The 16349-nt window shown below is 24.8% G+C and overlaps 3 protein-coding genes across 5 annotated transcripts; all 3 read right to left on the reverse strand.

The window, feature by feature from the left end:
- Positions 1-1742: 1742 nt before the first annotated feature.
- On the reverse strand, positions 1743-10332 carry LOC140668143 (epidermal retinol dehydrogenase 2-like). 3 transcript variants are annotated; one of them, XM_072896834.1, is made up of 6 exons: positions 10267-10332; positions 3108-3262; positions 2806-2983; positions 2453-2582; positions 2152-2269; positions 1743-1903 (listed from the first exon to the last, which is right to left on the reverse strand). In XM_072896834.1, the coding sequence occupies exons 2-6, from the start codon at positions 3152-3154 to the stop codon at positions 1834-1836; spliced, it is 543 nt and encodes a 180-aa protein (XP_072752935.1). In that variant the 5' UTR covers positions 3155-3262; positions 10267-10332; the 3' UTR covers positions 1743-1833. The 3 variants fall into 3 exon arrangements, with proteins under 3 accessions (XP_072752935.1, XP_072752936.1, XP_072752934.1); XM_072896835.1 differs by lacking the exon at positions 10267-10332 and adding an exon at positions 3855-4086; XM_072896833.1 differs by lacking the exon at positions 10267-10332 and adding an exon at positions 3763-4086.
- Positions 6957-9568, reverse strand: LOC140668142 (17-beta-hydroxysteroid dehydrogenase 13-like). Its single transcript, XM_072896832.1, has 8 exons — positions 9517-9568; positions 9270-9411; positions 8583-8737; positions 8295-8472; positions 7946-8075; positions 7636-7756; positions 7258-7380; positions 6957-7061 (listed from the first exon to the last, which is right to left on the reverse strand). Exons 2-8 carry the CDS (start codon positions 9408-9410, stop codon positions 6992-6994), a joined length of 918 nt encoding a protein of 305 aa, XP_072752933.1. The 5' UTR covers position 9411; positions 9517-9568; the 3' UTR covers positions 6957-6991.
- A 3045-nt stretch (positions 10333-13377) lies between the features above and the next one.
- On the reverse strand, positions 13378-15894 carry LOC140667825 (17-beta-hydroxysteroid dehydrogenase 13-like). The gene is made up of 7 exons (XM_072896100.1): positions 15746-15894; positions 14998-15152; positions 14710-14887; positions 14361-14490; positions 14051-14171; positions 13673-13795; positions 13378-13482 (listed from the first exon to the last, which is right to left on the reverse strand). The coding sequence occupies exons 1-7, from the start codon at positions 15884-15886 to the stop codon at positions 13413-13415; spliced, it is 918 nt and encodes a 305-aa protein (XP_072752201.1). The 5' UTR covers positions 15887-15894; the 3' UTR covers positions 13378-13412.
- Between the last annotated feature and the right edge of the window lie 455 nt (positions 15895-16349).

Below are 16349 nucleotides of genomic sequence, written 5' to 3' on the forward strand. Positions count from 1 at the left end.
AATAAGAATGAATTTTTAAATTTAGGTATTCATTTCTAAATTCACTTACTTACTTACTTACTTAATATATGTCAACAGAGATTTATACATTGCAAAATTAGAATATTTTTTTACATTATATTAGCATAATTATTATTGTTATTACATTAGATTAAAACACAACAATGCAATTTGTAATGATTATAGTAAAGTCTTAACTTTATTATTAATACTGAAAAATGCTATTAATAATAAATTATTAATACACATGTATTACGGTATATGTATATTTCCAATGTGAAATAGTTGATCATTTATTGTTGAGCTACAATATACATCATATAAAATTAATAGTAGACATACATAACATTTTTCTCAAGATTTAAAATATATAGGTATATAATAAAAATATACCTGTGTGTATAAGTGAGATTGTGTTGTTATTAAATAAAAACTTTCTTTTTAAGTCAAAGTTGATGAAAAACGAAAACATGGAAATATCAAAATATTGACAAGTGTTTTTAACATAAAACTATTATAATATCACAACAATTTAAGACAATAATTTAGACAACAATTAATGTTATACATTAACATTAAGAAGAATTCGCGATTAAAATTTGCATAATGCGTACTTGTGTTGGTATGCATATACAGAATCAAAATTGTTAATGATAGATATATCGAAATTTGTTATAATTGTTTAATTAATATAAATATAATATAAATTAATTTATAATTAAACGATTGATTACAAAATTTATCTATATATGTAGAGAAAGAGAGAGAGAGAGAGAGAGAGAGAGAATGTATTAATTTTTTCTTCAATATATTCTCACGATTCTTCAGAAATTTATTATTAATATCTTTATAATAAATTAAAATGTATAAACTGAGCAGCGAGTCATTTGAATTATTATTGTTCGCGTTTATTAATTGTGAGAAAATCAATTATTCCTTAATCAGAATGTACAATAGATAAAAAAATTGTTTAATTATTGATATAATATTTTGATAACCTGATAATTATTCCACTCTAGCATTACTCTAATCTAAATATGAAATTTTATTTACAAATATTTTAATAAGCTTTACTTTACTTTTTATGCAAATTATCGATAAATTTTCAGTGGAATAGATTTGACATATTTTATACTCATTTATACTCAAACATTTTCTATACATATACATATATATGTATATACACACATATATATATATATATATATATATATATATATATATATATATAGGATTATTAAAGAAAATATTTTTTATTCTGCTAAACAACTACTGTAGTTTAATATAAAAGATAATGCAGTATAATTATTTTATATTGGAAAATAATAATAGAATGATTATATATAATTATGTAATATAGTTACAATAATTATTATGATTACAACAATTATTATATATATATATATATAGTTCAAAAATATTTTTCTCGTTTTTAATACAAAATAAATTCAATACAATATATCATAAGATATAAACATAATAATATATGTAAACCCATATTTTTTTTTATATCTCTTAATCTTCTATCTCAATGCCGATATCTACGAAATTATATACTCAATTTAATGCTTTGTAGGGTAAAATTCTAAAATTAAAATACTATTTTTTATTTTAGAGAATATGCAAATGGAAATAATATAATCATATGTTATAACCAATAATTAACAATTATTGACATTTATTAATGATTTATGAATGCAGCTTATAAGCACATACAGTGATTTAATAATATATTATGTGAATTAATGATAAAATTTTTATTTACGCAGTTTACGTTATTAAATATAATATTGGCAGCCGTTGTGAAAGTATACTTTTTTCTTGAAAGTGTTGTCATTGTACATCGATTTTTATTAATGAAGCTGCTTTTTGTGGTGTCAACCTTGCCATTATACTTGGAAATCTGTATTATTGATTAATAAAACTATTTATCATTGATATTATATAAAAAATATTATAAAAACATCTTATTTAATACATAATGTTTTGAAAGTACGTGTGTGCATATAGGATCTAAAATAATAAAAAAGCATTGCTTTTTTATCAAATATGCTAATTTATAAAATATATGAATATTTTTTTAACTTTTTACACATTGCTATTACGAAATATTAATCATAATTTATCCACTTTACATCGTTATAAACTTACCTCATTTTTGACTTTTTGGCAAATCCAGTAAGTAGAACTGGATAAACGGTAGTGAATTTAATGAAGAAAATTTCTCTACTATCTGTACTCAATTGATCGATGACAGCTTCCATAAGTGCTGTAATACACATATGAGGAAATTATTACAGAAACATGCTCTGTAATTGTATTTACTTTTACACTTTGAATGCATATAATGTGTGTCCACTTACAATAAATATTAATCATACATATATAAGACTATACATATGTAGATATATATATATTAATAAATAAAATTATAATATATAGATTGAATTACCTTTAACCGCGAATTTTGAGGGACAATAAACCGTACCATATGTACCGCTGTAAAATGCCGCTACTGATGAGACCGCTACGACATGACCGCGATTTTTTTCGATCATACTTGGTAGGAATGCTTGTAATGTCTAAAAGTGATTGTATTGAGAATATCTTGCGGAAGCTTATTAAATAATAAGCGCGTGCGTGTGTATATGTGTACTTGTTTGGTCTCTTAAATTTGCTTTAATTGTGAATGTAAATAAATTTTTAGTGCGTTCTCTGTTTCTAAGAATAATATAAGTTGCCAATTATTGTATATACATATTTCTTAGCTACTTTGTACATGTATATCTCAAATATATCACTTACCCAATAATGCGACATTATATTGACATCTGTAACTCGTGTAATCTCATCGACGCTTTGATCTAGGTCTTTCTTAAGAAATATTATACCGGCATTATCGATTAGAATAGTAACATCGCCGACTTCTGTTCTCACTTTTTCAGCTACTCTAAAGACTTCGTTTCTGTCTGCTACGTTGCATCTATAAAAATTCCGACCAAATTTTTAATCAGCATTGACAACAGTTAGATATGTGTGGTTAATTATATGCGCGTAAAGTATTCGAATAATTTGTTATTCCATGACATTAAATAAAATTGGTTTACTGATAAGCGTGTACAGAGTTTTTCCCCATCATTTTAATCTCGTTCATCGTTTGCTTGTTGATTTCTTCATTGATATCCAAATATCACTGTGGCTCCTAACGATACCCCTAACCAATCGCTAATTCCTTCCCGATTCCGTGACCTGCACCTGTTATCTGTCACACACATACAAAATATATGTATTTTACACATTATACCGCATCGCGTGAATTATACGTTATCATCAATTATATAATTTACACACTTTTAAATAAAATAAAATAATAAATTAAAAAAAATAAATAATTTAATAATTTCTTTATCAATTTCTTGAAAAATAATTATATTTTAAAATAAACAAAAAAGAAGAAACCTTGTTTTATTTTTAATTATTTTTTGTTTGTAATAGGAAAGATTTGATGATAGTAAAGTAACTATAAATAATTTTAAAAGAATATCTGAAACGATGTAAGAAAGCGATTTTTGATGGAATTATTTGATGGAATAATGTATAAAGCAAAAATTAATATGTTTTCATAAAATGAATATATTAAGATATTTACATATGTTAATTTTGAACTTCGTATATAATTATAAAAAATTATTATAAATATGTAAAATATATAAAAAATTGAAATAATAGTTTTTTATATTTATATATTACGTATATTTTCACCATTATTCTCTGGAGATAAAGTAAATAATAATAATATCTATTATTAATGATAATATTATTATTATTAGTAATATATATTATTATTAGATTACTATCGATATCGAATGTGCGCGCTACAACCGACACTCAAACACGTAGGATAATTAAAACACTATTAAGAAACACAGAAAACTTTAATATCGAATGAGAACGCATAAACACTTATAGCAGTCAGAAGAACGAATTGTCAACAATATGCTTGCTTGATAACGGATCTCTGCTGTTGTTATTCAAAAGACTCTCCTTTCATGGTCTCATGTCATCTCGGAGATGATCTTTTTATTACATCGCACAAGCGACATCGCAGCGAGAATACAGGACCGCAACCCCCCTCCCCTCTATCCTCAAAATTATCGTCTTGACAATTCACCAGTACAATAAAATCTTGACCTCACTGGTCTCGGCGAAATCTTTTGTTGTACCAGATTCTTATCCAAGTTATTGAGTCATCACCGTTTTAAATCCGGTCGATTTTAAATGTTAATGATTCCAGGATCCTTGACAAGTCTTTTTGTTCTACCTTGAATTATTGCTGCAGATTTTTATCGAGCTACTTATTTTTTTAGATCCAATCGAATTGAAATTTCTGGTGATTGTATTATCGCGATACGATGGCATTATTTTATATTTTCTTCAAAATATTGATATGCATACTATTGAGCTACAATATATAAAAAATTTATAGTAGATGTTATGTTTTTTTTATGAAGTTTTAAAATATATAACTAGTTATAATAAAATTTAAATATTTTTCGTATTTTTATGAAATTATATTAATAAAATTAGGCTTCTGTATAAGTGAGATTATGTTGTTGTTAAATAAAACATTTTAAATATTTTTTAAAAGATAAAGTTAATTAGAAAATCAAAGATACAAAAATATCAAGATATTTTTAACATGAAAATATCATAATATCATAATAATGTATATAAGACAATAATTTAGATAAAAAGTTACATATTAATATTGGGAATAATCGCAGTTAATAGAATTCGCATAATTATGCGTATCGATTTCTCTATGAATTTTTCAAGTAGCTTGGCTGAATTTTATTACTCAAGCTTTGCTTTATCTTTTTATTTTGCATAAATGTTACACGAAAACTATAAAATAAATTAAAATAAGATTTTACTTTTTAATATGTATTTTTTACACCTATTAAATTTTTAATTTCTCTTGCATCGCGAGAAAAGTACAGTGATAATATTTGATTTGATTTTAAGCACCCACTTTAAAAACGAATTTATATTAAGAGTGAATAAGAATATTTAATGAGAAAAAGGTATGAAAGAAAATAATACAGAACAAAGTGAGAGATATTAGTTATAATATCAGGATGTCTACTCTTTGAAAAAACATAGAAAACCTGGAATTTTCAGGGATTTCTTTTGTATCTAGGAAAACCAGGGAAGTTTCATGGAATTTTATTAGAATTCAGGAAATTTTTTCAAAAATTCTCTTTTTGATAATTCTACTTTCAATTGTGAACAGTCAGCCGTTTGTATGAAATTGGCGTCTCCCTTTATGGAAACGCATTAATTGTTGAGAATGATCTGGTTTTATTTTTAATAGTTCTAAAATTCTTGATAGATTAAAGATTAAATAAATATTTCTGGCTGTTAAATAAAAAAAATGGCTCAGAACAAACCGAGATGCTAAGTTCGCGCTGCTTACTTTGTTTATTGACGATTTTTTCAGTATTTTTGAATCAGATTAAGCGTTTGAAAATTCTACAATAATTATACAAAATGTTCTATACGTAAAAATTATTAATATATTAAACAAATTAAATTGAGATGCCGGACATGTAAGTACCGAGGTAAGACGCTTGTATCTTCGCTCGTCTATAATAAATTAATTGTGCACATATATATTTCTGTTTATATATTTAATGTTTTTGATATAATATTGAATATGAAATATATATTTTTTGTAATTTTTAATCATAAAGGAATGAAAATATTATATAAGAGAAAATGCTTATTTTAGAAGAGTTATTCAGTTTTTTAGTACATTTATAAATTTAGTACTTGAAACTTAAGAGGATCTATGTTTTTCTTTTGTATGAATAAAAAACATTAGAAAATATATGTAATAAGAAAATTTATTTTAGAGAAAGTTGTATTAAAAAATTTTGAAAATATTCTCTTTACTGGAATTTTAAACAAAATTACTTGGAGAATCAGGGAATTTTTTTACAAGATTTGAGTAGATACCTTTAATGTAGTTTAATGTGATTTAAGTAAATCATGTTTTTGTATTTTATCTATTATTTTAATGATTGCAAAATTTTTCCATATATGTATTAATGTTTTCTTCGATATATTCTCACGATTCTTCGAAATCTTATTGTTAGTATCATTATAACAAATGAAAATGCATGAAACTTTGTGTAAACGGCAGTTTATTTGAATTGTTCGCATTTATTAACAGTAAGAACATCAATTATTTAATTAGATTTATTAAATCAATTGTTAATTAGAATGTACAATTGATAAAAAATTTGTTTACTTACTGATATTTTAATAACCTGAATACAAATCTAAAATTTTAATCTAGAACTACTCTAATCTAAATATGAAATGTTGCTTGTGCATGATTTAATTAGTCCTTCTTTTATCTTTTATGCAAATTAATGACAAATTTGTAATGAACTAAATTTGATGTGTGTATTAGCAATTTAAACGCAGTAAAACAGTAGGAATATATACTAGAAATTTTAAGATTTCACAATTTCGGTTTTCTATATTTAAAAAAATTTGAAAAAATTTTCTCTTTAATAAGTTTTACTTTATCATTTATGCAAATTATTAATAAATTTGCAGTACAGTAGATTTGACACATTTTACACTCGAACATTTCATATATACCTAGAATTATTGGAGAAATTATTTTTTATTCTGTTAAAACAACCACTGTAGTTTGATATAAAAGAAAATACAGTATAATTATTTTACATATTGAGAAATAATAATAGAATGGTTATATATAATTATATAATAGTTATAATAATTATTATGATTACAATAATTATTAAATATATAATTGAAAAATATTTTTCTTGTTTTTAATACGAAATAACAAATTCAAGCGATACAATATATATTTCAAGATATACATATTATATATATATATATATATATATATATATATATATATGTATATAATGTATATAGGTATATCCTATTTTTAATCGTCTGCATCAAAGTGGATACTTAAGAAATCATATATGCAAAATGATGCCTTGTTGGGTAAAATTCTGAAATTAAAATATTAGTTTTAGTTTTATTCTAGAAAATATACAAACGGAAATAATATAAGCATAGCATTTATTAGCATTTATTCACATTTATTGGTGATTTATGAATCGCTTTGCAGCTTATCAGCATATGTAGTGATTTATTTGAAAATATATTATGTGCATTAATAATAGAATTTTTATTTACGCGGTTTACCTTATTAAATATAATAGCGCCAGCCAATGTGAAGGTATAGTTCTTTCTTTAAAATTTTGTCTTTGTGCATCGATTATTAATGAAGCTGCTTTCTGCGGTGTAAGCTGCATTATATTTGAAAATCTATATTAATAAATAAAATAAAATTATTTATCAACAATAACTATTATAAAAATATCTTATTATTTTTATATTTTACATAATATTTTGGATGTGTGTGTGTTTAATGTAAATTCTATTCAGTAAAAGCCACCAGTTTTTTATCAAATATGTTGATTAATAATTAATAAAATGTATGAGTTTTATAATTTTATAAATTCACACATTATCGCTATCATGAAATATTAATTACAATTCAATTTCGTTAAATAAACCTACCTCATTCTTGGCTTTTTGGCAAATCCAGTAAGTACTAGAACTGGATAAACGGTAGTGAATTTAATCAAGGATTTTCTTTCGCTATATGTACGCAATTCATCGAAAACAGCTTCCATAAGTGCTGTAATACACACATGAGGAAATTATTACAGAAACATGCTCTGTAATTGTATTTATTTTTACATCTTGAATATATCCATATAATGTGTGTCAATTTACAATAAATATTAATCATACATATGTAAAATTATACATATGTAACTATACATATATATTAATAAGTAAAATTATAATATATCGATTGAATTACCTTTAACCGCGGATTTTGAGGGACAATAAACCGTACCATGTGTAGCGCCGTAAAATGCCGCTACTGATGAGACCGCTACGACATGACCGCGATTCTTTTCGATCATACTTGGTAGGAATGCTTGCAATGTCTAAAAGTGATTGTATTGAGAATATTTTGCGGAAGCTTATTAAGTATGCGTGCGTGCGTGTGTGTATGTATACTTGTTTAATTTCTTAAGTTTGCTTTAATTGTGAATGTAAATAAATCAGTGCGTTCTCTGTTTCTAAGAATAATATAAATTGCCAATTATTTTATATACATATTTCTTAGCTACTTTGTACATGTATAGCTCAAATATATCACTTACCCAATAATGCGACATTATATTGACATCTATAACTCGTGTAATCTCATCGACGCTTTGATCTAGGAATTTCTTAAGAAATATTATACCGGCATTATTGACTAGAATAGTAACATCGCCGACTTCTTTTCTCACTTTTTCAGCTACTCTAAAGACTTCGTGCCTATCTGCTACGTTGCATCTATAAAAAATTTCGATCAAGTTTTTAATCAGCGTTGACAATAGTTAGACATATGTGATTAATTCTACGTTATTTTTGTTATTCTATGAAATTAAGTAACATTGATTTACTGATAAGCGTATACAGTGTTTGTCCCCATCATTTTAATCTCGTTCATCGTTTGTTTGTTGGTTTCTTCATTGATATCCCAACATATCACTGTTGCTCCTAACGATGCATAACCAATCGCTAATTCCTTCCCGATACCGTGACCCGCACCCGTTACCTGTCGCAATATATATGTATTAAGTATTAGGCTGCATCATAAGAATTATATATTATTACAAATGTTATAAATGTTGTAAATGTTTACAAATCTTTATCCAATTTTAAAAATAAATAACTAGTATAAATTGGTAATATTTTTATCGAAAAATAATTATATATTTTAAAATATTATATATAAAAAGAATGTAATAAATCTGGTTTCATCTTTAATTTTTTTTTATTCAGAAGAATAATTTGACGATAAATCGTCAAATGACTTTAATTGATTTTAAATTATTTTAAAAGAATATCTGAAACAACATGTAAAACACAAGAAAGAGTTTATATATTGACTTGCTATATTTGATGAAATACTTTATAAGAAGATATAATGTTTTTATAAAATAAATTTGTTAACTTATTTATGTATTATATTAATTTTAAATATTTTAAATGAATATTATGTTAATTTTAATGTTTAGAATTAAATATTTTGATTAGTACAAAAATATATCTTCTATACACATAGATTGAATTTTATATGTATGTACCAAAACAATTTCATCAGCTACGCTTTTTTTTGTCGTTGGAATAAATATTCTGACTATGTTCTCGCAAATAAAATAAAAAATTTTTAAAATAAGAAATAGTATTTCTGCCAGAAAAAACATGCTATCGTATATTTTCACCATTTTACAAAAAAAGTTAGTAATAATTATATATATATATATATATATTACTGAATTTACTAATAATATTAATGCTTTATATATATATTTTAATATTACTAATATGTACAGTGTAATTTAAAAATTTTAAGATAATTTTTGTTACAGCACAGTAACTACTAGCACTATTTAAATCTCAACTGAAACTAGCTTCTGATATTCCTTAGTGACCTCTGTGTAAAATTGTAGCTTGATATAATAAGCTGATACAGAATACAAATATTTTTAATAGATCTTGTTTATTGCAATCTGTTATATGTTTTAAAATGTATCAATAATCTTAAAATGAAAAAAGAAGCGTTTCAAGGCCAAGTGTTCGCAAATAATCGTAATGATGCAAGAAGTATAGAGAAATACTGATGCAATGAGTCGGGCAATTATTTTTCTTGAAACAAAATTTTATCATCTCGCGCTGTTCTTTTCGCGTTTATTTCGAAACTGTAATCGATCAAACAAGGTTTATAAAAAACGTTTGTACTCTGCATCAGCTGATCGTATCAAGCTGAAATTTTACACAGACATTGTTAAGGAGTACCAAAAGGTAGTTTTGGTATTGATATGTAAATAACGCTAATAATATTATACAATAATTTATTTAAGCGACCAAATTGGCAAATCAAATTTATTATTAAAAGGTTGACATCGATGACGTTTCGACCTTTGGCTAAGGTCCTTTTCAAGTCTGTAATAATATGTTACAAAATTTTTTTATAAAAGAAGTTTAGCTTAATGTACTTGTTTAGATAAATGAAGAAAAAAATTCACTCGTAACAACAAGATTAACAGTCCTCCCTCGCATAAGAGAACATGTGAAGCATACCTTGATTGACGCTGACGGTTAAGGTGTTACAGATCGAACATTAAACTTACACGTCAGAAAGTCGACTAACAGTCACACGTATAATAACAAACAGACGCAAAGGCAAACATTTAAAAATATTTTATAATGTTATTGTAAATCGGGTTTAAATTATCGGTATCCTTCTGTAAGTTAATCGCATTGTCATGCATCTTGATGAAACATTTCCGCAATTTCTCTTTTTCTCTTATGTTTTTCGCGATGTAGTATACTGGGTGTTGGCCATTCAAATTCATGTGAAAAATCTGTCCTATGCTTGCTGATAACAGAATGATTGCTAACATGAGGTCTGATATTATTTCTATGTTCTTTAATGCGTGTATTTAAATGTCTTTTCGTCTGTCCTATATATGTAGCGTCACAATCTTTACAGTCAATAGTATCTTTACAGCTAATAATATTGTTATAAAAAAATTATCTTAAAACTTTTGGACTGTACTGTTTATACATAAGATGTACATACATTAAATAAAATTTAATTGCTCTCTCTCTCTCTCTCTCTCTTTCTCTCTCTCTTTAAGTAATGTTTTTATATAAAGTACAAATTTTTAAGGATATTGATTCTTAGGTGATTCGATATTTGAAAGCTATATTATTTTATATAATTTTAAAACTCGTGTTTTAATAACCACCTTTCATACTTGCTTCGTAAGATATATAATAATTAAGTACTGAAATATATTTTAAGTATTCAGTTATTACGCACATCTTATACAAATTCGCAAGGACTTGACTGTCGCAGATTGTGAATCGTATTACAAAAGCCTTATTTAAGTCTTCATAATATAAATATTTTGTTGCAAACGTTTTATATAAGAGGAAGCTTTAAATTTGGTTCAAGAGAGATGTAAATTATTTCTAACTCCTACCAGTTGACGTCAATATTTAAAATTAAAATATATTGAAATTCTAATGTGGAAATTTTGCATGATTTTTTCATGATAATTGAATAATATTACTATATGTATGAAGGAATACATTACACATTACACTAACAATAAGATCTGTTTTGAATTGTTTGAACACAGCGTCGATCTGGAGCATCGCGACATAATCAAAAAAATTATATATCTTGTTGTATTGATTAATGATAATTGATAATTGAAAATCAAAGATAGAAAAGAAACAAGAACTGTCCTATTTTATATTGATTTAAGGCTAAATTTCTCTTTATGATTAAAAATTACTTTATGATTAAAAGTTATTTATTTTATCAATATATTAATTTATATAAAAATTTTTCACGTGGCGTATATACGTACGCATATTTTAACGTGATTATGTATACATTCTTCCATGACTCTTAAAATTATTTTTGGCTTATTTTTATCTTTCTATATTTAACCACAAATAACTTAACATGTACATAAAAAATTCGTTTAATGATGTAATTCTCACACAATGTATGGTTTCATAATTAAATATATACTAATAATAACGATATATACGTATTATCTTTATTATTTATCTTTGTTTTGGTTCATTAGTTTACGGTTGCAATTCAATGGTTAAAAAAGTTCACAGAATATTGATATTAAAAGTTATGCTGCAAAGTAAGGAATAATTAATTTTGCTTACTCAGCTTAAAATTAGAAGAATAATGTAATGTATACATGCATATATATGTATTTTATGAATACCAATACTTAAAGACAAGTATCTTTACATAAGTATTTTGAATAAACTGATTTTTGCTTTAATTGTTTTATGATTTTTACAGATATTTTTCTATGAACATCAAAATATCAATTTATAAAAATAATTAAATGAAAACTGTATAAGAAAAAAGTATTAATTTTTAGTAAATATTTTTTAAGAAGAGAAGTCTATTGCCGACAGAAATTTTTCTTGAGAAAACAGTTTTAAATTTTCATGATTTTTCAAATTTTTTAATTTATTTATTGCGTGAAACTAAAACAGAAATATAAATAAAATATATTTTATTTACCTAATTATAATCGCAATTTAAAACTCTTCTGTCGTGATAAATTAATTTCTTTTCAGTCTGATGATTAAATCTCAATTGAAACTCTCTGACTGTGCCAATGCTAATTGTCACCTGGTTTATATAAGTTGTTGATATTTTCCTTATAATTTATACCATGCATTTATATTACGCATGCGTAAGTTTTATTTTGTTTTCATTTATCGCTAACTATTATAAATGAAATATGTCTATATTGATTTGCTCAATCATTAAATTTATCAATTGCATGCAGAATTTCCTTTATTTTAACTTTACTTAGTGTACATTACAAAAACTATACACGAAAGCTTGATCTTGCTTGTCAGTGTTATCGATGAACGATCGGTGAAATTGTCTTTATTGTGTATTTGTTTAAATAACTATTTTGTTTTATTTTGTTCAGACGAGTCTGCAGATAAAAGCGAAGGTAATTTTCTCTACTGATTTTCTCTGGCAAATTTCCAGAAGTGAAGTTATCGCTCTCGTGAGCTTTGTTGCTTCAGTTTTAGAGTTGTGTATACATACGTATAGGTTCGTTTCCACTTTTGTAACAATGCAAAGATCGAATTTCTTGACGATCACATTCCAATTTCTGGTAAAGTATTATACAATGTTTAGGGAATAGAACTAAAGATGTGTGTATTAGCAATTTAAACGCAGTAAAACAGTAGGAATATATATCTGAAATTTTAAGATTTCACAATTTCGGTTTTCTATATTTAAAAAAATTTGAAAAAATTTTCTCTTTAATAAGTTTTACTTTATCATTTATGCAAATTATTAATAAATTTGCAGTACAGTAGATTTGACACATTTTACATTCGAACATTTCATATATACCTAGAATTATTGGAAAAATTATTTTTTATTCTGTTAAAACAACCACTGTAGTTTGATATAAAAGAAAATACAGTATAATTATTTTACATATTGAGAAATAATAATAGAATGGTTATATATAATTATATAATAGTTATAATAATTATTATGATTACAATAATTATTAAATATATAATTGAAAAATATTTTTCTTGTTTTTAATACAAAATAACGAATTTAAGCGATACAATATATATTTCAAGATATACATATTATATATATATATATATATGTATATAATGTATATAGGTATATCCTATTTTTAATCGTCTGCATCAAAGTGGATACTTAAGAAATCATATATGCAAAATGATGCCTTGTTGGGTAAAATTCTGAAATTAAAATATTAGTTTTATTCTAGAAAATATACAAACGGAAATAATATAAGCATAGCATTTATTAGCATTTATTCACATTTATTGGTGATTTATGAATCGCTTTGCAGCTTATCAGCATATGTAGTGATTTATTTGAAAATATATTATGTGCATTAATAATAGAATTTTTATTTACGCGGTTTACCTTATTAAATATAATAGCGCCAGCCAATGTGAAGGTATAGTTCTTTCTTTAAAATTTTGTCTTTGTGCATCGATTATTAATGAAGCTGCTTTCTGCGGTGTAAGCTGCATTATATTTGAAAATCTATATTAATAAATAAAATAAAATTATTTATCAACAATAACTATTATAAAAATATCTTATTATTTTTATATTTTACATAATATTTTGGATGTGTGTGTGTTTAATGTAAATTCTATGCAGTAAAAGCCACCAGTTTTTTATCAAATATGCTGATTAATAATTAATAAAATGTATGAGTTTTATAATTTTATAAATTCACACATTATCGCTATCATGAAATATTAATTACAATTCAATTTCGTTAAATAAACCTACCTTATTCTTGGCTTTTTGACAAATCCAGTAAGTACTAGAACTGGATAAACGGTAGTGAATTTAATCAAGGATTTTCTTTCGCTATATGTACGCAATTCATCAAAAACAGCTTCCATAAGTGCTGTAATACACACATGAGGAAATTATTACAGAAACATGCTCTGTAATTGTATTTATTTTTACATCTTGAATATATCCATATAATGTGTGTCAATTTACAATAAATATTAATCATACATATGTAAAATTATACATATGTAACTATACATATATATTAATAAGTAAAATTATAATATATCGATTGAATTACCTTTAACCGCGGATTTTGAGGGACAATAAACCGTACCATGTGTAGCGCCGTAAAATGCCGCTACTGATGAGACCGCTACGACATGACCGCGATTCTTTTCGATCATACTTGGTAGGAATGCTTGCAATGTCTAAAAGTGATTGTATTGAGAATATTTTGCGGAAGCTTATTAAGTATGCGTGCGTGCGTGTGTGTATGTATACTTGTTTAATTTCTTAAGTTTGCTTTAATTGTGAATGTAAATAAATCAGTGCGTTCTCTGTTTCTAAGAATAATATAAATTGCCAATTATTTTATATACATATTTCTTAGCTACTTTGTACATGTATAGCTCAAATATATCACTTACCCAATAATGCGACATTATATTGACATCTATAACTCGTGTAATCTCATCGACGCTTTGATCTAGGAATTTCTTAAGAAATATTATACCGGCATTATTGACTAGAATAGTAACATCGCCGACTTCTTTTCTCACTTTTTCAGCTACTCTAAAGACTTCGTGCCTATCTGCTACGTTGCATCTATAAAAAATTTCGATCAAGTTTTTAATCAGCGTTGACAATAGTTAGACATATGTGATTAATTCTACGTTATTTTTGTTATTCTATGAAATTAAGTAACATTGATTTACTGATAAGCGTATACAGTGTTTGTCCCCATCATTTTAATCTCGTTCATCGTTTGTTTGTTGGTTTCTTCATTGATATCCCAACATATCACTGTTGCTCCTAACGATGCATAACCAATCGCTAATTCCTTCCCGATACCGTGACCCGCACCTGTTATCTGTCGAAATATGTATATGTATATATATGTATTTAGACTGCATCATGTGAATTATATATTATTATAAAGTTATAGATTACAAATTTTTATCTAATTTAAAAAATAAATAAGTAACAACTTTAACAACTTTTTTTTTGAGTTTTCAAGGTTATATTTTAAAATATACAAATAAAAACAACTAACAAATCTAGTTTCATCTTTAATTATTTTGTATTTAAAGAAGAAAAACTTGATGTTAACTAGGTTTAAATTATTTTAAAAAAGTATCTGAAGTGAGACAAAAAAGTTTGTTGACTTGTTATGTTTGATGGAATAATTTATAAAACATAATGATATATTTTGTTAAATTAAATTTATTAACATATTTACGAACATTATGGTAATATAAAATATTTAGAAGTAAATATTTTATATTATTACAAAAACAAAAAAAAATATCTGCTATCTATATTGTGAATATTTTATGAATTTTATATATATGTTAAATTATAATATATTTATTTTAATTGTATAATAATTCTTAAAATTGTATAAAAATTTATAATATATTTTGTATATAAATATTATGCATATATTATGAATTGCATACGTACCAAAACAATTTCATCAGCTACGCTTTTTTTTGTCTTTGGAATAAATATTGCAAATATGCTCTCATAAATAAAATAAAAAACTTTCGAAATAATAAATAGTATTTCTGTCAGAAAAAGCATGCCGTCGTATATGTTCAACATGATTATCTGTGGAGAAAATTAGTAATAATAATATATATTACTTATTATACAATAATATTAAGTAGATATATACATATATATATTTTTTTAAATATATGTATATATATTAAAGATTAAATACGAATTTATTCGTTCTCTCTCTCTCTCTCTCTCTCTCTCTCTCTCTCTCTCTCTCTCTCTCTCTCTTTCTATTTGTTTTTTAGAAAATTCTAAGTAATATATTTATGGGACGAATATTATGTACAAATTTTTAAGGATACTGGTTTTGTTGCGATTGAAAGATATTTGATATATATTATTTTATGTAATCTCAAAATTTGCTTTTTTAATAACAGGCTTTCATATTTGCTTTGTAAGATATGATGCTTCAATAACTCAATATTGGAATATATTTTCAGCATTCAGTCATTACGTATATCTTACAAATTTGCAAGAACTTTGACTGTCACAGACCATGAATCGT

Source organism: Anoplolepis gracilipes, chromosome 7 (assembly GCF_047496725.1).
Source record: "Anoplolepis gracilipes chromosome 7, ASM4749672v1, whole genome shotgun sequence".
Taxonomy (NCBI): Eukaryota; Metazoa; Arthropoda; class Insecta; order Hymenoptera; family Formicidae; genus Anoplolepis; species Anoplolepis gracilipes.

Excerpts from the sequence above, each read along its gene's own strand:
- LOC140668143 (XM_072896834.1), bottom strand. The coding sequence starts at position 3,154 with ATGAACGAGATTAAAATGATGGGGAAAAACTCTGTACACGCTTATCA. Across the intron at positions 2,984-3,107 it reads AACTCTGTACACGCTTATCA|ATGCAACGTAGCAGACAGAA; the intron begins GTAAACCAATTT and ends GAATTTTTATAG. Across the intron at positions 2,270-2,452 it reads CTCAAAATTCGCGGTTAAAG|CACTTATGGAAGCTGTCATC; the intron begins GTAATTCAATCT and ends TGTGTATTACAG.
- LOC140668142 (XM_072896832.1), bottom strand. The coding sequence starts at position 9,410 with ATGGTGAAAATATACGATAGCATGTTTTTTCTGGCAGAAATACTATTT. Across the intron at positions 8,473-8,582 it reads AACACTGTATACGCTTATCA|ATGCAACGTAGCAGATAGGC; the intron begins GTAAATCAATGT and ends AATTTTTTATAG. Across the intron at positions 7,062-7,257 it reads GCGCTATTATATTTAATAAG|AATTTTACCCAACAAGGCAT; the intron begins GTAAACCGCGTA and ends TTTTAATTTCAG.
- LOC140667825 (XM_072896100.1), bottom strand. The coding sequence starts at position 15,886 with ATGTTGAACATATACGACGGCATGCTTTTTCTGACAGAAATACTATTT. Across the intron at positions 14,888-14,997 it reads AACACTGTATACGCTTATCA|ATGCAACGTAGCAGATAGGC; the intron begins GTAAATCAATGT and ends AATTTTTTATAG. Across the intron at positions 14,172-14,360 it reads CTCAAAATCCGCGGTTAAAG|CACTTATGGAAGCTGTTTTT; the intron begins GTAATTCAATCG and ends TGTGTATTACAG.